Source organism: Penaeus chinensis, chromosome 7, assembly GCF_019202785.1.
Source record: "Penaeus chinensis breed Huanghai No. 1 chromosome 7, ASM1920278v2, whole genome shotgun sequence".
Classification (NCBI taxonomy): Eukaryota; Metazoa; Arthropoda; class Malacostraca; order Decapoda; family Penaeidae; genus Penaeus; species Penaeus chinensis.
The window spans coordinates 438576-462299 of NC_061825.1; the positions used below are offsets into that span (position 1 = coordinate 438576).

Consider the following 23724-nt stretch of genomic DNA (forward strand, 5'->3'; position numbering starts at 1 on the left):
TATTTTTTTGTATACAATGTGTCAAGTGCACTCTCCTTCCCACGGCTCACTTCTCTAATTCTCTTGAGTTGAGAGTGTTGGGAATACCACTCTTTTCATTCACCTTCGCCTTTATCATTTCTCTCTTACTGAATGGAAAACTATTGCTAAGCCATAGTAAAGAGCCCCATGATCCACATCAGCACCATTTAACCTATAAAGGAGACATTTCTAGTCTCACTCGATGGTCTTGCTGTTTATTCGTTATGAGAGCGAGAAGAGGGTAAATAGACTGTGGGGTTAATAATCAAAACATACAGTCACCTGTTTATTACCTTACAAATATGCAGATGAAATATATGTTGTATATTTAAGGGCCTGTCACACAAGAATAGAATTATCGTGCACTGTCTGCAGTGTACAACGTATTCTTGTCACGCACCGTGTACTTCAAATGACACGAGCGCGCGTTGTTAACCTGTATTCGCGTATGTGAACACTGGCACTGGTGGACTGTCACCAATCACAGTATTGCAGTATCTTGCCTCTGCCCAAAAGAAGAGAAGGAAAGAAGGCCTCTAAAATTGCTTTCAAGATAGCAAGCGACCGTAAATTTCTAAGGAAACAATGAAACTTTGTGTTTATACATGTCTATACGGATCTACAGAAAATACACGGTAGACTTTTAGAATGCACCAAGTAAACGATAATGTGCTCGTGTTAGAGGCCTTTTTAATGACGTAAATATCTTCTTATAAGTCTATCCTATAATAATTTCTAGAGTAGCAGTTTCACAAAATTAAAAGGATAAGTGATTCATGATAAAAATACGAGAAATCAAAAAGGGTTCTTGAAGTAGTACAATGCTCATGGATTGCTAGCGAGCGTGAGGTCATGAGCGGTGCTGGGAACATGTTCACACAGAGGGCTCCTGACGCTGAGGCAGTCCTCGTCGCTAATGTAGAAGTAGTGGCGGAAGGTGACGGCGGCGCAGAGCTCGTGGGAGTCGCGCCGGGGCGCCTGCTCGTAGTGGTAGCAGGCCGAAGTGTTCGTCCAGTAGGCGACGTCCTCAGGCTTGCCGTCTGGCGCCGACTCCTGCTGGCGGCTGCTGCATCTGTCGGTGTGTCTGCGGGGGGAAGGAACGTCACTGCAGTGTGTGAATAAGTTGTCTTTTCACTTATTCACATGTGAGCGCTTTCGACTCACTGAATTTTAGAAATGTGCTTTCTGTTGACGTTTGACATTGCTAAATTTAGAAGCTTTTTTATGTAAATCGTGTCATATAACACATCAATTGATATCTCTTTTTACTCCATTGTCGATGACCCAGGGTTAAGTATCAATTTTCTAGGATTTCAGAGGCTGTTTAAAGACAACGATAACTCGCTAGAAAATATTTTATAACATTTAGGTAAATTTCAACACCTATGTATGTATTTTTATGATAAAATACTATCCACAACTGGAAGAAAACCATAAACTTCTTTAAAAAGGATGAGACACCAGGAAAGCTGAGGGTCAGGTGACCTCCAGCGAACGCGAAGTGCGTCCCGACCCGTTGACCCTGCCTCACCTGACGGCCCAGTAGGGCGAGCCGAGGTCCATCGGGGCGTCGTCCAGCCACGCCCACGCCTCGGTGTCCTTCGTGTACCGGCCTCCCACCCAGAAGTCCGTCGTCATCCCTGCGCAGCAAGGTGCATATTAAGCAGGATAATGTCCAGCAAAATATTAAAATATATGTGTATGTGTGTGAATATGTAAATATGTGTGTGTGTGTATTCATACATTCACATGCATACGCACACATGCACACATATAAACGAGTGTGTATATGAATAAGATGTACTAATACTGGACCGTTCCTGGTAATGACACAAGCCTCTACTACTTGAGGCCCGATATGAACAGTGCTAAACCAACCTGGGACCACACGACCAGTTGGTTAAATTCTGCTCATTCTGGCGCATATACCTGGAGTGGCAAGGGTTCGAGTCATGTTAGGGAAAGTTATCTATATCCTTGCGATACACCATCAGTCCATTTTACGTAGATCTCTCAGTACATCTAACATATCTGACATATGATCTGATATATTCTTCCAAATTGTTTGTGCATAAAAACATTTCATCGGTACTTTAGTATGAGAAGATAAGCAATGTCTATGAGCTAGCAAGATCCTAGTTGCACATTCGTTTTGTTAGGTTGTAGTACTGCTTATTCTGTGTAATGTTTCTGGAGTGGCGAGTCCGTATTGGGGAGGGTTGTCACACACACACATATATATATATATAAATTCATACCTATTTCACGAACTGAATGAAACAGCAAGACACTTACCTATCTCCCGCAGGTACTTCAGGAGAGCAGCGAACTCCCCTTCGGAGGCAGAAGGGTAGCGAACCAGCTCCCCGCCGACGGCCGAGCACAGGGCCCTCGCCTCCCCCCAGCCGACCTGGAGAAGGCAGTGAAGGACGGATCAGTGGCGACCAATAATCATTTATTAAAAAGATATTCCTGGTTGATTATCTCTTATTTCACAGAGCCAGTTTACTCTGCATTCCTCCTAAGCTTAATCGGATGTCAAGTTTTAGAATTATAGTTCCATGAAACTAGAAATAAGTTTCCTCTCCTTTGCGTATCTGCAATGCTATATACACAAGGAATGTAAACACGACAGGACATAACGACAGTGATAGAATAAAAACTTTACCTTGACGAAGTAGAGGAGAGAGAGGCACTTGTTCCCGACGCTGGTGTAGAGCTTGGGGCATCTTGGGTGGTGGAGTGTGTCGTTGAAGGTCCGAGCGAACTTCTGACCCAGCGCCTCGCTCTCCTCCACGTTGTTGGGTGGGGGAGGGGTGGGGGCGGGCGTCGCTTCAAGGACGGAGACATTATTCTAAGCAAGAACTTTTTCAATCTTTCATTATCCATTTCAGAATGATAAGGTGCATGGGCCTTACCCCCTTAATGAGTCTTGCCATAATATGTATTGTTTGTTTGTTTTTTGAGGGGGGGCGTATATTCATTTTGGGTTTTGCAGTTTTGATCCAAGATAGAAAGAGTAACTTGAAAAATCACCTACTTTCCGTTTTCTGTGATCCTAAAAGACACTACATTACGGAGAATAACCCCCTATCATTATGACATCATTAAGAAAATTAATTCATGATAATTTTCAAAGAAATTATACATAATGGAATCCAAAGGGAAGGATCTGATTTTATTTATGTCGTGCTACGTAATTACATAACAAATACACACATATGTGTGTGTGTGTGTGTGTTAACCGTGTTCATTGCGACAAAAGTAGAAAGGGTGTGAATGAGCAATAATATCACAGTTGCAAAGATGTATTTAACTGGTTTTGATTATATCTTCGTCTGAAATACTTGACGAATGTATACAAACACACACACACACACATATATATAAACATGAATATATAATAATAATAATAATAATATTTAATTCATTCATTTATGCAAGATTTTGTCTTTTTGTGAATTTTGAAAATAACAGTTTCCACTTGGACACCTGTTCATGCAAGTCCTAAGGTCAGGAATATCATTTGGTATCATATATAAACAAAAGTTTATCCCCACTGCCTTATTTCCCATACTCACTGGTAGTTGTGGTGGTTGTGGTAGTAGTGGTCGTTGTGGTAGAAGGAATTACTCTAAGCTTATTTCCCTAAAAAAAATAGCATTTTTTAAATTAAAGTAGATTTTTCACAGTTTTGTGAAGACTTATGTGTATATACAAGTATATATGTATATATACACACACACACACAAGTTACCCACTTAAAGTAGAAATTTAATAAAGTAGTATATTTACCAGTCTTCCGAATTGTTAACCTTTATCAACCGTATTTCATCTGTGCCAAAATTACATTCACTTACGGTGCAGATGTCTTCGTCTGAGTTGTCAATGCAGTCCTGTCTGCCATTACAAATTGAACTCGTATACAGGCACCCCCCCAATGTAGCACACTCAATGGTGCCAGGACGACAATAACTGTAAGCTGAAGTATTAATGATATTAATAATGGGTTTAATATCAACATCAATATTAATGATTTTCATAATGCTATTAGGCTGCTGTTAATGTTAATTATGAAAACGACGAGTAACAATGAACACAAATATTGAATGGATATTTTAAAATAATTGAAAACCGACAGAAATCATCCTAGGCTATTTTGTAATGTTATGTGTGTTGTGTAAATGATGCGACTTTACATGAAAGCCTATTAATAAATTTTGGTACAGCTAAATTATCGATATCCATCTGTTTATCTGTATCAACTATATACAACTATCTCGGTAATACATGCATAAATACTACATAACGACCCACCTCCGCTACAGATCCCAAGCACCATCAAGGACCTAACGACCATCAGCGGAAAGCGAGCCATCTTCTTGGGGGATTCTGCCAAAGGACGCACAATTCCTCAAATTATTTGAACATAGGACACGAAGGCTTGACTGGTTGTTCACTTTACTGTGCTTCATATTCCCTTTAGCTGTTGACTGATATTAAAGAAAAAGCGTATATGCATTTAGATACAACATACTATATGTATGTTGTATCATACATATACATACACATATATACTTATAGATACATACATATATATATATACAGTATATACATATATGTACATATATACATTTGTGTATGTATATATACAAATAAGTATGTAAGTGTTTGTGTAAACAAATGTATTCAGATTCATATAAGGGTCTTTCCTACAGATCATTATATGAAAAGAGCCGAATTCACTACTTGCCAATCAGGTTTGTGCAAGTGAGAGGCAGCACTCACGAGCGATGTACCAACTGTTGCCTCAGCTGGAGCCAGGTCGCCACTGATCGCCACGGCACACATGGCGGGTTGTGGTGCCAGTGTCCGCCCTCGGGCTTGCACCACGACTGGTGGCCTCGCAGGTTGACTGTACCCGACGTCGTATCTTCGAAACGTCAACCCGATTGATGGGCGTTTATCTCCTGCTGTAATGTTTCATGTCAAGGCTATTTCTGTCTCGCATCGGATCTAGATTATACACGCGTATACGGATTCATATCTGTATGAATACACGCACGCATACACTATTTCTGTCTCGCATCTGTCATTTTTTTGTGTAATTACCTATTCATCATTCATGTCCGTCTTACATACATAAACATATTTTTTGTAAAGGTATATGTATATATATAAATGATTAAATGTATGTGGGTGTATGTGCATATGTAAACAAATACATACACATATACATGTGTATGGATATATGTATATCTGCGTTTACACACATATATCTCCATTTATACATATATAAATAGATGCATGTATAATCCATGCATTTATAAACGCATATATACATAAAGATAAATATAAACACGCAGATATATTTATATATGAAAATATAAATATATACTTGTATATATACTTATAGATATACATATATGCACACAGACATATGTACATATATATCATTTATCCATAACACACGTATATATAAATATATATATATATATACATTTATGCTCATGAATATATACGACTGTATGTATGTAGATATAAATATACACGCACATACATAAGTGTATATATTTCTATAAAGGTATTTATTATACCTATTATCATTATCCCACAGCCTATTATTCTACTGCAGAACGTAGTTGGCAGTACCATCTTATATGATGGTATTTCTGATCAACACACACACATATAATACATATATATATATATATATATATATATATATATATATATATATATGTGTGTGTGTGTGTGTGTGTGTGTGTGTGTGTGTGTGTGTGTGAGTTATACATACATACAGTATATTTATAACACGTATATATATATGTCTGTGAGAGGAATCCTTTGAGGAGATAAGCAAGATGAGAAATCCTACAGGACCGTCTCTTTTATTGCCATTTTCGATATTATTTTTGAGTTGGGTTTTTCATATGTACACGTTTTATTAATGTCTGTAGAACAGTTTGCAGTTCATTGCATGAAAAACAAACTAGCCTAATAGTCTTATGTTTAATAATAAGATTTTTTTTTTTTTTTTTATGACGAAAAGGTAGGTTGGAACACGTTTCGTTTTTCATGATAAAAAAAAAAAAGAAATCATTCAAATTTTGAGCACAAGGGGTGTGTGCCAAGAACCAGTGGTATTTGAGCATAATCTAAGAATTTACGAACAAAAAATCTTGGTTATATAACATGGAAAACGATGTAGAAGAATATAATCTTGCTAAACTTAATTATTTATTTTCTTTTTTAGAGAGAAAAAATATCCTTTGTGTAGTTTATATATATTGCACATTTCTTTCCATTGCTTTTCTTAAGTTAGAAAATAATAATGTGCAAACTGATTGCAACAAAAGATATTTTTATAGCATGATGCCCGGTGGCCCCTACTTCTCCCTAGTTTGTGATGGGGCATTCGGAGGGGGAGAGCTGAGCATATTCATATACTTTCATATACTTCTGCTATCATAACCTGCAGATGAAAATATGGAGTCTCATAAAACCGTGTCTGCGAACTTTGGAGTTCCCGATTATTAAAAAAAAAATCATTATGAAATAAAGATGTAAAGTATACCTTGATACTAGGTATAGACACTGTGTATGGGTGTTTATATTTTTGTTGTTCTATTATAATTATTATTATTAATCATAGATTTTATCTTATCGGTGTTTATGCAGGTACATCCCCTGGAGTGAAAGAACCAGTTGTTGCTTACCTTTTATTTGGATGTAATTATGCACAGTACGTGTGTGCAAAGCATGGATAGTTTAGAGGAATTCGATATATGTATACAGGACTTAGGATGCTTTAGAAATTCTATTCTCTGACTTTATATATATTAAGAAGTGCATTTAATGTATATTTGATCTAATCGCTGTATTACAGAAGCAAAATTGTCGTTTTACGAGAGATAAAATTTTGGGACTTCATTTACTCTTAGGAAGCCCCCTTTAGCATGCATGCGATGGGTAACAGTCCCCTTAAATCATTCCTCACATATATATATATATATATATATACATATGTGTACTATATACACACGCACACACACATACACATATATATGTGTGTGTATTCATATTATAGGAAGAGTATCCAAACAGATAAGGGTGGTACTGCCAACTTTTCAATAACTAATTGAGAGAGGTCTAAGTCCTGTAGTGAAAAATAGGCTGTGGGATAATCATGATAATATATATAACATACTTGTATTTATGTGTATGTGCGTGTGTATATACATATAAATATATACTCATGTATATGCTTGTGTATATTTTTTGCATGTGTAGAAAAATGTGTGGGTGTGATGCATATGTATGTATATATGTATGTATATAATATATATGGGGGTATGTATATATGCATATACACACATATATATATATATACATATATGCGTGAGTGTGTTATGGATGTATATACATATAAATGTTAATGTATGTGTATGTATATATACGGATGTAAATGATGAATAAGTAATTGCGTAATAAGGGACAATGAGAAAATGTACTACAAACATACCCATAAATGTATTAATTTGTTTCTATGCTGATTTAGAGACGTGCATGGTCTTGCAACTTTCTTTAATGGAAGGTCCTACAATCTACTGCCCATTTATATCAGTATATATGCGGAGGCCTTATGTGAACGTTAAACAAGTTGGGGTACAAATAGACAAAGAGACACAGAATCGAGACAGAAATAGCTCTGACGCGAAACATTACAGCGGGAGATAAACGCCCATCACTGTCGGGTTGACGTTTCGAAGATACGACGTCGGGTACAGTCAACCTGCGAGGCCACCAGTCGTGGTGCAAGCCCGAGGGCGGACACTGGCACCACAACCCGCCATGTGAACCGTGGCGATCAGTGGCGACCTGGCTCCAGCTGAGGCAACAGTTGGTTCATCGCTCGCGCCTGTGAGTGCTGCTTCTCTTCTGTACAAACCTTAGTTGCAGCTGGCGAATTCTGGTCTTTTCCTGTCGTATTCAATAGGAATGATCCTTGTATAAAACTAAATGCATTTGAATACACCCATATATATGTTCACACATACATATGTGAGTATGTATGTATATATATATATAAATATATATATATATGCGTGTGTGCACGGATTTACTTACGCATGTATATATAAGCATATCTACGGTACATATGTGTGCACATTTTCATTATATGCATATGTGTGTGTATACTTAATACATATGTGTATACATCATATATATATATAATTTTCGTGTGTATTTCTTTCTGTGATATCAGCCAACACAGCCGGAGGTGATGTAAAGCACTATAAAGTGGACAACCAGTCGAGCCTTAATCTCCAATTTTCAAATAGTTTCAGGAATTGTGCGTCCTTTGGCAGAATCCCCCGAGAAGATGGTTCGCTCTCCGCTGATGGTCGTTGGGTCCTTGATGGTGCTTGGGATCTGTAGCGGAGGTGGGGTCACAGGCTGCTTGATGTTTGTGTGTCGTTTTTGGAATACTTACATACGCAAATGTAGTATTTATGCATGTTGGGATAGTTGTATATAGATGTTATAGATACTTGGAACATCTAACTGTAACCAATGATTAAATAGGCTCACATGTAAAGTCACCATCACACAGGTACATATGATGCATGGTCACTTACACAACACATGACATTACAAAATACCCTAGGCCTTCTCTCCACTTTAGAAATTCAATATCTTTATCAATGTATCTTATTGTTCACTTGATAACTTGTCTTAATTGTTACTCGTCGTTTTCATCATGAAAATTAGTAGCAGCGAAATTAGCATTATCGAAATCATCAATATAAATGTTGATGTTAAAGCCGTTGTCATTATCACTATTTTATTTACTTCAGTTTACAGCTGCAGTCCTGATTACATTGAGTGTGCTACAATAAGGACGTGCATCAAAAGGAGATATATTTGTAATGGGAGGCGGGACTGCTCTGACAGCTCAGACGAAGACATGTGCAACGTAAGTGTAATTTTGTGAAATAAATGATAAAGGTAAACGATTCGTTGACTGGAAATTTGTGTATGTGTATATGAATGTGTGTGTATGTGCGTGTATGTGTGTACACACAAGTTTTCGCCAGACTGGTAAACATTTTTTTTATTTGTTTTACTTTAAGTGGGTAATTTTTTTTTTAATGCTATTCTTTTAGGGAAGAAGGCTAGGAGTATTTCCTTCTACCACAACGACCACTACTACCACAACCACCACAACTACCAGTGAGTATGGAAAATAAGGAATTGATTAAACTTAAGCATATTAAATGAGATTAAATGAATCTACATGACTTAAAGACTTACATGAGCATGTTTCCAAGTATTTCTCAAAATACGCTTATATGCAACAAAAATGCGACCAAACCCTGCATAAATTATCATCCTTGCAATTATGAAGATATTCATTCTCAATCATACCCATTCTGCATTTGTCACAATGAGCATGGTTAACATAATATATATGTGTGTATGTACATTTACACATTTATGTGTTTGTCTGAAAGTACGTATACCGACTTTTTTATCATCGAATAACAATTCGTAACATGAACAAAATAAGTTCTTCCCTTTGAATTCAATTATATATAATTCCTTTTGATAATAACCTCGGATTTGTTTACTCAATGATAGGTAATTATTTTCCGTAATTCAATCTACTATGATCGCAGCAAACGAAAAGTTGGTGCTCACACGGCAAGGTGATTTTCCGAGTTTCTGTTTCGTATTTTGTCCAAAATTCCAAACCCCAAAATCAGTATCCTAAAAAGAAAAAAAATCATGTCGAAAATCATAAGGGTTCTAATGCCTGTGAAATATATTCCAAAGTGGATAAAGTTTGACAATCATAACAGCTCGATAAATGGGTAAAAGTTCTTGCTTAGAATAATGTCTCCGTCCTTGAAGCGACGCCCGCCCCCACCCCTCCCCCACCCAACAACGTGGAGGAGAGCGAGGCGCTGGGTCAGAAGTTCGCTCGGACCTTCAACGACACACTCCACCACCCAAGATGCCCCAAGCTCTACACCAGCGTCGGGAACAAGTGCCTCTCTCTCCTCTACTTCGTCAAGGTAAATCATTGGTTCCTAAAGTGGGCGGTACCGTCTCCCTGGGGGCGATGGAAAGATCTAAGAGGTAATGAGGCAAAAGGTGCAGGTAGGGAGGGGGGCGACAGGATGGCGTTATTAAAATCAAAGATATCAAAGTTGGCCCCGTGTCCATGTGAACGTAGGGGACATGTTCGCAGAAAACATGCTTGCTAAGCCGGGGGATGATGCTAATAAAATTAGTTTATTGACTTGTTCTGTTTTTTGTGGAATACATTTTTTAAGCATATCATAAAAAGGCACATGCTCGCATGTGTGTATGACAGGGGTCGCCAGGAAATCCACCTGGAAGCCAAGGGGGCGCCAGCCCGGAAAGTTTAGGAACCAATGAGATATAGCGTGTGTTGGGGTATAATTGTCTCAGACTCCACTATTTACGTTTTTCGCAGTTGTTGTTTTGTTCTGTCGCGTTTTGTTTTCTTGTGGATTCAGTGTTATGTCACTGAAAAGGAAATGAAACCAATTAAATTCCATATATAGACCTAGCATCAGACAGTACTTAGACACGGAATGGATTGCCACAGTAAAATAATAATTAACCAGCTGGAGTCCCTATATATTATATACTCGAGAGGTAGTCGTTAACGAAGTTCACGACCATTATCTGCGTCCTTCGCCTTCCTTCACCGCCTTCTCTAGGTCGGCTGGGGGGAGGCAAGGGCCCTGTGCTCAGCCATCAGCGGGGAGCTGGTTCGCTATCCTTCTGCCTCCGACGGGGAGTTCGCTGCTCTCCTGAAGTACCTGCGGGAGATACGTGAGTACCTTGGTGTTTCGTCTATGGGACCGCTGTATGCATGATGTGTTATAAAATGTGTACACAAATCTTTCCTTTTTGAATACACACGTGTATATGTGTGTACTGTGTGCATATATATATGTGTGTGTTCCCCTATACACACATAATAAGGTGACCGAACGAATCTTTCGACAACAACAGAGATGACGACGGACTTCTGGGTGGGAGGCCGGTACACGAAGGACACCGAGGCGTGGGCGTGGCTGGACGACGCCCCGATGGACCTCGGCTCGCCCTACTGGGCCGTCAGGTGAGGCAGGGTCAACGGGTCGGGACGCACTTCGCAGTTGCTGGAGGTTACCTGGCCCTCATCTTTACAAGGGTTATGCTTTTTCCCTAATTACGGACTTTACAATTGATCTTATAATATATGCACATTCATACATACGCACAGATAAGTGCACAGATAAGACATAAGTGCGTGTGGTTTGCTTCTTTCCTTTTTCTGTTATGTTATAAGGCATTTTCTAGCGACTGATTTATCCATTCAATTGCTGTGATTATTCAAACAACCTTTGAGACTCAAGAAAATCAATGTTATCTATGGGTCAACGACAGTGACGGAATGTAGGAAATGGATTAATGTCACAGGCTGAGTTACATTCGGAAAAAAGATCACTAAAAAAATAACTTCAATTTCCGTCACTGATAACTGTCCTACGAACTATAAAAAGGCGTATTTTTAAAAGTAAACGAGTGGAAAGAGAAAAAAAAAGGCTGAATCAATCCACAATTTATTGTTGAACACTGTAGAGACGGCCCTTTCCCCCGCAGACACACCGATAGTTGCAGCAGCCGCCAGCAGGAGTCAGTGCAAGACGGCAAGCCTGAGGACGTCGCCTACTGGACCAACACTTCGGCCTGCTACCACTACGAGCAGGCGCCCCGGCGCGACTCCCACGAGCTCTGCGCCGCCGTCACCTTCCGCCACTACTTCTACATTAGCGACGAGAACTGCCTCAGCGTCAGGAGCCCTCTGTGTGAACATGTTCCCAGCACCGCTCATGACCTCACGCTTGCTAGCGATCCGTGATCATTGTACTACCTCAAGAACCCTTTTTGACTTCGAATATTTTTATCATGAATCAGTTATGCTTGTTTCGTGTATATAGGCATTTATTATAGTATAGACTTAAAAAAAGATAACTTTTGAAGATTCACAATCAAGTTCATTTGCTTTCTATACTAAAACAATTGAGCCTTTGTCGATGTTCATATGCGTGAATACAGATTAACAGCACGCACTCGTGTAATTTGTAGTACATGGTGCATGACAAGAATATGTTGAACACTGTAAACAGTGAACAGTAAATCTATTCTTGTGTAATAGGCCCTTCGCAGTACTAAGTATTCTAAAGGCGTCGAGCTTTACAGCGTTTCTGTGCCACGGTAAATTAACTGCCATGAACGTTGAGACAGAATGTCAGTCATTAATCTCAAACACCTAAAAAGGTTACTAAGATGGGTATTATATCTGAGCTTTTAAATATATATATATACATATACATATATATATATATATATATATATATATATATATATCATCTGTATATGTGTAAGTTAATAAACAGGTGACTGTATGTTTTGATTATTAACCCCTCAGTCTCTTTACCCTCTTCTTGCTCTCATAACGAATAAACTGCAAGGCCATCGAGAGAGACTAGGACCCCCCCCCCCCCTTTTAGGTTAAATGGTGCTGATGTGGATCATGGGTCATCTTCACCATGGCTTAGCAACCGCATTCCAGTCAGTAAGAGAGAAATAATAAAGGAGATGAATGAAGAACAAAAGAAAAATCAGGAATGTGGCATTCCCAACACTCAACTCTAGAGAAAGGAGAGAACTGGGACGTGGGAAGGAGAGTGCACTCGACACATTGTATACAAAAGAATAAAGGTAGAGGTGGGCTGAGCATATAGCTACATGTGAAGTTAGCAAATGGAGCATGAAGTTGACTGATCAGACCCCAAGTAGTGAGCGAAGACCAGATGGAAGATGGAGGGATGGCACTGACTGCATATTAGTAGTAGTAGTCGTGGTAGTAGTGATAGAGGTAGAAGCAGTATTAGAGTAGTAGGTCAGGGATCTGTTGTGGCATCATGTCATGACTTATTATTACAACTGCTATTGTTATAATTATTACCATAATCATTATCGTGCTTTCTCTTTGATATATACATCAAGTCATATCATTTTATGTTGAATTCATCGAGCTACTTGAAATTACTTTGCGTTAATCGTTTCTCTTATAATCTCGATGGCGTTAATAAGAATTCAAGAATTCATGTTCTAATTCTAGCATTCTCGCAGTCGCTCATTTACTCACTTGTGTAAACACTAGCTATCCTGCGATTTTCCGTGCGACAACCACAGTAACTTGTGCTATGTTCGCAAATATTTCCTTGCGAATGCTGTGGGGATTATTTGATAACTGATGCATGTTAATGGCGGCTGCATTGCCTACCTGCAATATTTCTCTCACCTTCAGTTTTACAAGCTGACAAATATCTTACGCAATACTTATTTTTTTTGTATTGTGGCATTTTCTCTTTCTCCTATTTCTATATCGTGACAAATCGAATAAGGAAAAAGGAATTTCTAATAAGCACAAACCACGAAAAATCGGAAAACAGTTTTATTTTCACACATTTTTTTTTTTTTTTTTTTTTGTATGTATTTATACCATAGTTCTGATACGTACTAGTTTTACTGTGCTGCAGGTGCTGCGGGGGAGCATGGGGGGAGGGGGTCGGCTGAGGACTAGGCTGTCCTGAGTGGCTGCTGCTCGGTGATGTGTGCTGGATAATAATAATAATGATAGACAAGTAAAGGAGGGAAAGCAACGTGAGGAGGGGAGGTAAAGTTCAGAATATGAAGGTGAGAGACTGAAGGCATTTATCATGTCTGGATCATAGTTAAGGTAGCAGAAGGTCAAGTGAACGAAAAGTGATCAGTATTATTTCATCTACTCTTTGTCTCTTTATTTTATCTTATTTTTATTCATATATCTTTTGAAATCTAAAAGACTGCTAAACACTGAGCTAAAGACAAAGATACGAGAAAGGTTTTTATTGATTTTTTTTTATTTCATTGTTTTAGTTTAAGTTGAAAAAGCCAATGAACTATTTTAGAGTATTTGTTATTTATCTATTTATCAATTCGTTCATCATTATTATTATTACTTAACTAGGTCCCAGTAAACGAAAAGTATTATAACTATAAAAGAGGATGAAGGAGAACGTTACTAGGAAATTGCAAAGAAGCGCAATTGGTGACGGTGAGGCGGACAGCTGAGGTCCATGGGTGAGAAATGTAGGGTCATGTGCGGAGGACGAATAAGCGGGTATGTTGCGTCATCTTTGGGGGTTGCTTAACGGCTGTGACATCTCGTGTGACGGAAGGTGTGGGAGGGAGTCTGACGTAGATCAGGTATGAAATAAGTAGTGCTGATAGATTAATTGCAATGATGCATGCATTATTGTGTACTTATGCAGTCTGTCCCATCCCCCACCTTACATCTGGTATTTGCTTACTATTTGGGGTATGATAAGTCAGCCTCCTACTCCATCTACCTTCATTTCTAGGTATACGTTTAGCCTACCGTTAATTTTTCTTTTGTATAAAATGTGTCTAGTGCATTCTACTTTCCACAGTTCAGTTTTCCTTTTCTTGAGCAGTTGGCTGTTGAGAATTCCACATTTCTTGTTCTCTTTTCGTTCACCTTATCTTCTTTACTGTTTCTCTCTTTCTGACAGGAATATTGTCGTTAAGCCATAGTGAAGAGCCTCATAATCCACATCAATATCATTTAACCTATAAATGGGGTATTTCCCAGTCTTTTCAGTATATCTATCATGAGAGCGAGAAGAGTAAAAAGACTGAGGGCTTACAACACAAAATAAACATACACCTATTTATGAATATACTGAATATATACTAATGCAGGTGGCATGTACACTGCATATGTATGCTCTCTTAGTAACCCGTTTTTGCTTGGTTCTCTAGCTAGTGAGGGCACTTCGGCTTATTAACCTTATAAGGTTAAGGTCAATCTAAAGCGCTGAGATGAGCATTGGAAATACCTTAAATCTGAGGCACTATATATGTAACAAAATCATGTCAAAAACTCACAGAAGAGGATGACAATAAGATAAACAGGCATTTGAGATTAAGGATCTTTCGATTCTCTGACTCAAAGTCCATGGCAGTTAATTTGCCGTGACGTCACTGAAGTCATTGGTGACAACTTTTTTTTCAAAATCCGCAACATTGACCTAAAAAACATCCGCAAAATAGTAGGTAATAGCTCTAAAAAAAAATCCCGATAGATTTGACGAGAAAGTTTGCTTGTTACAGACTGATATTCAAGATCACGAGATTTAGCAGTACTTAAGGTTTCGACGCTCTATAGTACTTGATGGCGCGCAGGGCATTCATTTATTCATTCATTTGAGATTTGCAAAGCCAAGCTTCGCCCGGGCCTTACATGCATATGGCCCGGCATGTGTCAGCTACTTATGGCTGTCTCAACTGATTCTCTGGCACTCGAAGCTTACCGTGGTGGCCAGGTTGCCAGCAGGTGCTCCTGACGCCACAATGTAATCTCTTTACCAGCCCGGCGGCTGTTGTTATTATTCCTCTATGTCTTCGTCGTCAATGGGGCTCGTTAGTTAGCAAAGCTCGACCCTACTTTCTCCAGGCTCTTCGATCTTGACCCTCCTGAGACCAGATTCAGTTCGTTCTGTCTCTCTACCACTATCTATTCTTGTCAGAATTCTCTCCTTTCGTATTCTTCTTCTGAAGAGGAACTCATGAAGAGTTCGAAACGTCACCATTTATTTTCATTTCTTATTGTGGCTCTTTTCCTTTTCATCTTGGTGTACACGTTACTGTATATGTGATTGTCATTTATGGAAGCTACGTTCATTCCCTTAGTAGATATTCCTTTGAAATCGAATGTCATCAAAGATCCCTTCGCAGTAAACTTAATATTCTTTGCTCGCGTAGCGCGTGGTGTAAATTTTCCCATACAGACTCGGTCGTAAATTTATCGTCTTATTCCCTATCACGTTATGAAACCGAACTTTTAGGTTTTAGTTTATCGTTTGCTACCAAACCCAGCGCTAATCATTGTTTAGATTATATTAAATAGTATCATTGCGAAGTAAAACATGTGATGTTAGATATGCCAGATAATCAGATATGTGTTTCGTCCATTTATTAAACTGGAAAAGAGCTATATTAATCAATAAATCAGGAAATTCGTATGAAAGAAAAATGCTAGAATCTCTATTAATTAGTAAAAAAGCTTGATTTTAATTTTAGCCTTCCCTTTTCGATCTTGACCCTCTTCCTGAGACCTGATTCTGCTCTGGTTCGTTCTGTCTCCTTGCCACTATATATTCTCGTCAAAATTCTCTCTTCGTATCCAATTCGGTTTATTAGTCGTCTGAAGAGGAATTCGTTAAGAGTTCGAAACGTCACCATTTATTTTCTTCGCTTACTGTGGCTCTTTTCCTTTTCACCTGGCAATATCTAGTGTATATATGAAAGTATTCAACGTGTATTTTTAGGGACATATGGTAACTTACTATTGTCTTCAGTGGCATCCCTTTTAAGTTCTCATCGACTTCTAGTATAAAATAACACTCCAACGCAAATTGACACCCAGTTATTTGACACTGTGTATGTATATGTGTATATATATATATTTTTTTTTTTTTTTTTTTATACATATATATATATTGATAGAGAACCATATGTAGCTGTCTATCATTTTCCCAAGTAAAGAAATGCTTATGGAATATAGCACAGCACTGCAGTTCCCCACTTGCCAAATACGTGCACAGAAAAATGGTTGGCAGACTAAGTGATTGATTATAACCTAATGCTAATGACTTATCTAAACAATAGCCATCCATTTGAAACAAACCAACGCCACCGGTGGCACTAGCGCTCACGCCGAGGACCACTGATATAATCTTATTCATTAAATAATTAGTTTTAATGTAGAGGATGGTTGAGATGCGTGTTGTTGAAGAAGTGTTTCGTATATAAGACGTAAACAAATCCTGTGATTAGTTAATAAACAATCAAGCTTTGCTATGATTGGTTGGTATTCGGAAACGAGTGTAAAAAGTGGATCTAGTGGCTGACATGACACTCTCAGAAAGGTTTATACACACATAAATACATGCCTACACATACATACGTGCATACACACGGTTACACATACATATATACGTACACTCACATATATATAGATATATATAGAGAAAGCTAGACAGATATGTATACAAAACACGTACATGCAGTACACACATTCACGCATATAATGTTTATATAGTAATCTTAGAGTGGAAGCACGTGATGAGTGGAAAACCCCATGTAGTTAAAAATTATATATTCTAGTATGTGTGCACAGTTACATCTATGTAAGTATTGTTATCCATGTAAACACTCAAACACGTATAAAAAAGCAAACACACCACACACAATGTTTATTAATTTGTATAGATAAGCATGGTCCTTCAACTTTCTTCTTCAATTTTCAATTGAAGGTGCTCCGCAATTTTTACATATGCTGTCCATTTATGTGAGTATATGTATTTAGAACAAATGTGAAAGTTAAACAAGTTGGTGCACAAATAAAGACAATGAGACAGAATCGAGACAGAAATAGCTCTGACGCGAACATTACAGCGGGAGATAAACGCCCATCACTGGTGGGTTGACGTTTCGAAGATACGACGTCGGGTACAGTCAACCTGCGAGGCCACCAGTCGTGGTGCAAGCCCGAGGGCGGACACTGGCACCACAACCCGCCATGTGAACCGTGGCGATCAGTGGCGACCTGGATCCAGCTGAGGCAACAGTTGGTTCATCGCTCGCGCCTGTGAGTGCTTGGCCTCTGCCGTTGAATTCATAGATACAGTAATTACGGATGCTCTTGTTAACACAGTGGTACTCTGTCCATTAACTCTGTATACACATTACTTTTTTATGCTTGTTCATATATGTATATATTTATGTGTATATTTGTGTGTATGGGTGTTTGAGAGTATGTACTTGTATGTATGTATATGCAACCACATACACGTACACGCCTATATATATACATATGTATATAGTATATATGAAATATATATACAAATATATGTATATATATATCACATATCACCCATTTCGGTCTTTGAGCATCTGTAAAAAAAATAAGAGTGGACAGGTATATATGATTCCGATTTTTCAGCTGCTGTGCGTCGTGTGCCACCACTGAGCATCGAGATGATTTGCTCTCCGGCGAAGGCGATCTGGCTCTTGCTTGGACTGGTTTGGACGCACACACACGCACGTAACTATTCTGGGATTTAAGAGAAGACAGATACATATATTGGAGACGGATAATGAGATCTTTACATGGTGTTATGAGTAATCATATCTAGCTTGGACATGGTTCAAGTCACCTGGCGTTTTCCGGTTTTGAATGCTATAAATCTTGAGAATATATCACGGGATGGGAGAAAATTTTAGAGTCCAGGATGAAACGGCGTAACCAATGGCCAAAGTCTGAAAACTTCATATAATACAGAAATGAACAATGTATACATGCCATGCACACCGAGAGCAAAATCGATTCATATGTGTCTATGAGAAGAATGTACATACCAATCAACACATTTACATTCTCGCAAATGGACTTGTTATGAATAAACAGTTTGCTCATTTTCAGGCTCTTTGCTAATATTTCTTTGTCACTTATATTTAAGTGTATTGGCCGCTGCTCATGTTCCATACTTTATTTCTGTTCATGTTGTTAATCCTTATAATGTATCATTATCATCAATATTACGCTTGCCACTAAAATAATTTCTTTTAATATTATTATCTGTTCAGTTTCCCTTTGTGATCGTCGGTTGATTCAGTGTGCCACAGAATGGCGGTGTATCTCGCGTAATGCGCTCTGTGATGGTGTAAGTGACTGCGGAGACAGCTCTGATGAAAGCATTTGTTATGTAAGTGGCTGTTGTACTTCTTGGGTTGATATATGATTAATTGAAGCATATTGTTTGCCAGATGCAGCAGGTAATACAAGACTACCCATATATATATATATATATATATATATATATATATATATATATATTCATATATTCATTTATTTAATGAAATATAATGAAATGAAAAAACGTCTTTCAGAACAACCATCTAAAAACATATACTACTATCACAACGACCACTACTGGAACTACCAGTACTACAACGACCACTACTAGTGAGTAAATCAGTGAGTTTGATGAATAATTGCATTTGATATGTAATTAACTAAAACAAAAGCCATACATGGACATCAAACATCAGAATTGCTATTAAGTTACGAACCCAATGATACACAATAAGAAATATTAACATTCTTCTCAAAAACATTCATACACAACTGCTAAAACAAAACAAAACTTGACATTTTGTACACTTTAACAGTATGACAACTTTTCAAATACGATCTGCCAAACTCGAAACACCATGAAAAACGGAGAGACGCTACTAATATTACATGATTAAGGTTTTATCAGTAAGTAACAAATGCATAATCCGCCTTATTTTTTTTATATATCTCTGAATCTCATCCCACTAAATCGTCCATTAGTGTCTATGTGATTAGTTCAGTGAAAAAGATCAAGCAATTCAGAACTGATAATTGCTGTAGTGGTACTACCTTAAGTTGTAATATCTGAGACATGAATATGTTGGTTGTTTTATGAGGATAGGGGTCTGCATCAGACTTTTATGTACTGGAAAAAAGGGACAATGGGTGTACTAACCATAAGCCAACTTTTGATTAAAAGAAAAATTCATCATGGAGTTATTTGTATTTTGGCATCAACTAATCTATATTACATTATATCATATCTTCCATAACTGTAGAAACAAGAAAGTGAAAGGCAAAGGAGGAAATATCTTTCATAAACTTTCATTAAAAAATTGCGAACGCTTAATCAGATTTTTTAAACACTGCCCAAAATGATGATGTACTTTAAAGCATAAGGCTCTTTAAATAAATAAATCTAAAAAACTGTTAGGCTCAAGTAGCATCATCTAAAGCTTGACAAATAAGTGAAAAAAGTTCGTTAAAGTAATCACTCCATTTTTAAAGCGACGCCCGCCCCCACCCCTCCCCCACCCAACAACGTGGAGGAGAGCGAGGCGCTGGGTCAGAAGTTCGCTCGGACCTTCAACGACACACTCCACCACCCAAGATGCCCCAAGCTCTACACCAGCGTCGGGAACAAGTGCCTCTCTCTCCTCTACTTCGTCAAGGTAAAGCGTATGTTGGGACGCCAGCTTTTTTTTTTTTTTTTTTTTTTTTGTAAGTGTTGTTTTGTTCTGACATGTGTTGTTTTCTTACTGTTCCATAAAGGAAATGCAACTAATTAAATCTTATGTTTAGAACTAGCATCAGATAATACTTAGGCAAAACACGGAGTGAACTGGCACTCCCTAATACTAAGTACTCGAGAGGCGGTCGTCAGCGAAGTTCACGACCATTATCTGCGTCCTTCCTCGCCTTCTTTCTCCAGGTCGGCTGGGGGGAGGCGAGGGCCCTGTGCTCGGCCGTCGGCGGGGAGCTGGTTCGCTATCCTTCTGCCTCCGACGGGGAGTTCGCTGCTCTCCTGAAGTACCTGCGGGAGATTCGTGAGTACCTCGGTGTTTCGTCTATTGGACTGCTGTATGTAGGAAATGTTATAGAATGTGTGCGCAAATCTTTCCCTTTCAAATACACACATCTATATTTGTGTACTATATATGTGGGTAGATAGCTATTTATATATATATATATATATATATATATATATATATCACACAACACACAATATATAGGTATATAAATATATATACGCACTCGCTTGCCCACACCCACACATGCATATATATACAAATATACATAATAGTTACATGTTTTAATATCTATACATATGTATAATACTTTTATGTTTTATCATATACATACTATATATATATACTATATATATTAGTTTTATGATTTTTAGTCATGTATATATGTACATACATGCAAACATATATATACGTCTGCAAACTACCTCCACTCCCTCCTTTTGCTCAAAGCTCATTCCCGTTATACTTCTGATGTTATCACATTTTTTATTCACACACTCATATAGATATATATTTATGTAATTTATACATACATACAGCATACACACATATAGATATATAAATACATATACATATACCTATATGCACACCTACATATCATCATCATCATCAATTGGGAGCTAACGCCGGCAGGGGCGCATAGCCGCATCCACCCTTTGCTTCCACCTACGAGGGTCCCTCATGGCGAGCTGCCAGGCAGGGGCCCGGCCCATCTCTAGCTCCTCACGACAGGTTTGATCGATCTGCCCAAGCCACGACTTCCTCGGTCGTCCCACAGACCTCCTCCACCCAGGGTTTTCTCGGACAGAGACAACCTGGTGGGCAGGGTCATCCTGCGGGAACCGAGCCAAGTGGCCGTATAGACTGAGTTGGCGATCGCGCATTGTGTAAGTAACAGGCCCTGTACAGGTCTCACGGTGCAACCGTTGGTTGGATACATTGTCCCGCCAACTGTACCCCATGTTACAAAAGGCATCAAGACGAGATTCCAAAGCACAAGATAGTGTCCAGGTTTCACTTTCATGGCCCTGAAGATACGTAGTTTGGTCCTTCTGCACAGGTAAAGGCATCTCCAAATACTCTTGTCGAGAGAGATTTCATGACCCTTTGCTGCCAGGCCAATCCGTCTACTGACTTCCTGGTCGTGAACTCCACTACCGAGGTATATAAAACTCTCTGTGACTTCGATGTTTTCACAGCAAGTACGTACCGACTGCACAGGTCTCCTAGTAGGCCCCCAAAATCTTGGATCTTGGTCTTGGAGACCTCTAGCCCCAGGGGCTTCGCTTCATTGCTATATGCATCAAAAGCCACCACTAGGGTTTCCAGAGATTCAGATAGAATGGCAACATCATCAGCAAAGTCAAGGTCTGTAACCTTGATATTGCCCAGAGTTGCTCCACAGTGACTTTAGACACTAGCTCTACCCAGTATCCAATCCATGCAAGTGTTGAAGAGTGTTGGTGCAAGAACACAGCCTTGCCTCACACCTGAACTAACAGTGAAGAAGCTCGACAGGCTCCCACCACACTTTACAGCACTTTCATTGCCTGTATACAGGTTTGCTATTAATCCAACAAGCCTTGTTGGAATTCCTCTTAGCATCAGGATCTTCCAAAATAATTCACGATGCACCGTATCAAACGCCCTCTTGAGGTCAATGTAAGCTGCGAGCAGCCCACGTCCGAACTCACGACGGCGCTCTACAATGATTCGAAGCGCCAGGATGCGGTCTATTGTGGACTTACCAGGAGTGAATCCAAATTGCTCCGGCCTTTGGTGCCCAACAGGTAGTCTCTGATATGTCTCAGTAGGACGTGCGAGTACCTTGCCTGGTATACTGAGAAGTGTAATGCCTCGGTGATTGCTGCAGTCCCACCGATTCTCTCTCCCCTTCCAGAGAGGGATGACCACACCCCTCAGCAGGTCAGGGGGAATGGTACCAGTCAGCCAGATGGCAGACAGGAACGCATGCAAGCCCCTTGCCATAGGTTCTCCACAAGCCTTTAACAATTCAGCTGGGATGCCACAAACACCTGCTGCTTTACCACTCTTCAGCTTAGAAATCGCCCCCCTGACTTCAGTCAGGGAGGGTGGATCCTCGCTGATGGCTGGTTCTGGCAGAGGAATCTCAACATTACCCGCATTCACGTAAACTGTTGGTGGATCAAGCTGATACAACTGCTCAAAATACTCAGCCCAACGCACACGCACCCCATCAGGATCTGAGATTATCTGGCCACTTGCGGAGCAGACTGCAGTCGTCTGTGAGGAGGGCTTGGAGTTCAGCTTTCTCAGAGCTTGGTAGGCAGGACGAAGGTCATTTACTAGGAAATGGCTTTCGACCTCCTCAGCATGATTCCTGATAAACTGTTCCTTATCCCTTCTCAACAGTGACCTAGTTCTGCACACAATAGAGAACGGTGCAAGTTGCAATCCCCTGACAGAGATAGCCTCCATATATGTCTGTATTTGTATATTATACATACACACATAACACATTCACACGCACATGTATGTATATATACACATATATGAGTGGCTGTGTATATGTGTATATGCGTGTGTTTGACTAAAGCAGTATATATATATGTATGCATGTATGTGTGTACGTATTCAGACATGTACACATACCAAATGTGTATGACAATAAGGTGACCGACATGACCCTGCCATTGTAAGAAAACGAACCTTTCGACAACAACAGAGATGACGACGGACTTCTGGGTGGGAGGCCGGTACACGAAGGACACCGAGGCGTGGGCGTGGCTGGACGACGCCCCGATGGACCTCGGCTCGCCCTACTGGGCCGTCAGGTGAGGCAGGGTCAACGGGTCGTGGACGCACTTCGCAGTTGCAGGTCACTTGACCCTCAGCTTTCCTGGTGTCTCATCATTTTGAAAGAGTTTTATGGTTTTCTTCCAGTTGTGGATAGTATTTTATCGTAAACATACATACGTAGGTGTCGAAATTTCCTTTTTTCCTCTTTACCTAAATGTTATAAAATATTTTCAAGCGAGTAATCGTTGTCTTTAAACAGCCTCTGAAATCCTAGAAAATTGAGATTTAACTCTGGGTCATCGACAATGTAGAAAAAAAAATATCAATTGATGTATT

At 39.2% G+C, this 23724-nt stretch overlaps 3 protein-coding genes across 4 annotated transcripts in view; 2 read left to right on the forward strand and 1 right to left on the reverse strand.

Moving 5' to 3' along the window:
• Positions 1 to 294: 294 nt before the first annotated feature.
• Positions 295 to 4905, reverse strand: LOC125027551. Its single transcript, XM_047616644.1, has 8 exons — positions 4775 to 4905; positions 4339 to 4434; positions 3882 to 4003; positions 3603 to 3669; positions 2690 to 2853; positions 2317 to 2431; positions 1553 to 1661; positions 295 to 1105 (listed from the first exon to the last, which is right to left on the reverse strand). Exons 2-8 carry the CDS (start codon positions 4397 to 4399, stop codon positions 847 to 849), a joined length of 897 nt encoding a protein of 298 aa, XP_047472600.1. The 5' UTR covers positions 4400 to 4434; positions 4775 to 4905; the 3' UTR covers positions 295 to 846.
• Positions 4906 to 7610: 2705 nt separating this feature from the next.
• LOC125027552 lies at positions 7611 to 12457 on the forward strand. 2 transcript variants are annotated; one of them, XM_047616645.1, is made up of 8 exons: positions 7611 to 7944; positions 8367 to 8468; positions 8883 to 9001; positions 9192 to 9258; positions 9940 to 10103; positions 10779 to 10893; positions 11077 to 11185; positions 11710 to 12457. In XM_047616645.1, the coding sequence occupies exons 2-8, from the start codon at positions 8408 to 8410 to the stop codon at positions 11966 to 11968; spliced, it is 894 nt and encodes a 297-aa protein (XP_047472601.1). In that variant the 5' UTR covers positions 7611 to 7944; positions 8367 to 8407; the 3' UTR covers positions 11969 to 12457. The 2 variants fall into 2 exon arrangements, with proteins under 2 accessions (XP_047472601.1, XP_047472602.1); XM_047616646.1 differs by having other exon boundaries at positions 7928 to 7944; positions 8394 to 8468.
• A 5259-nt stretch (positions 12458 to 17716) lies between these two features.
• Positions 17717 to 23724, forward strand: part of LOC125027266 — a 9928-nt gene continuing 3920 nt past the window's right edge. Inside the window, exons 1-7 of the mRNA XM_047616234.1 lie at positions 17717 to 17830; positions 18185 to 18286; positions 18829 to 18947; positions 19132 to 19207; positions 20087 to 20250; positions 20511 to 20625; positions 23315 to 23418. Coding sequence (XP_047472190.1) covers positions 18220 to 18286; positions 18829 to 18947; positions 19132 to 19207; positions 20087 to 20250; positions 20511 to 20625; positions 23315 to 23418 — 645 coding nt within the window. The 5' untranslated portion in view covers positions 17717 to 17830; positions 18185 to 18219. The remainder of the gene's footprint in view (positions 17831 to 18184; positions 18287 to 18828; positions 18948 to 19131; positions 19208 to 20086; positions 20251 to 20510; positions 20626 to 23314; positions 23419 to 23724) is intronic.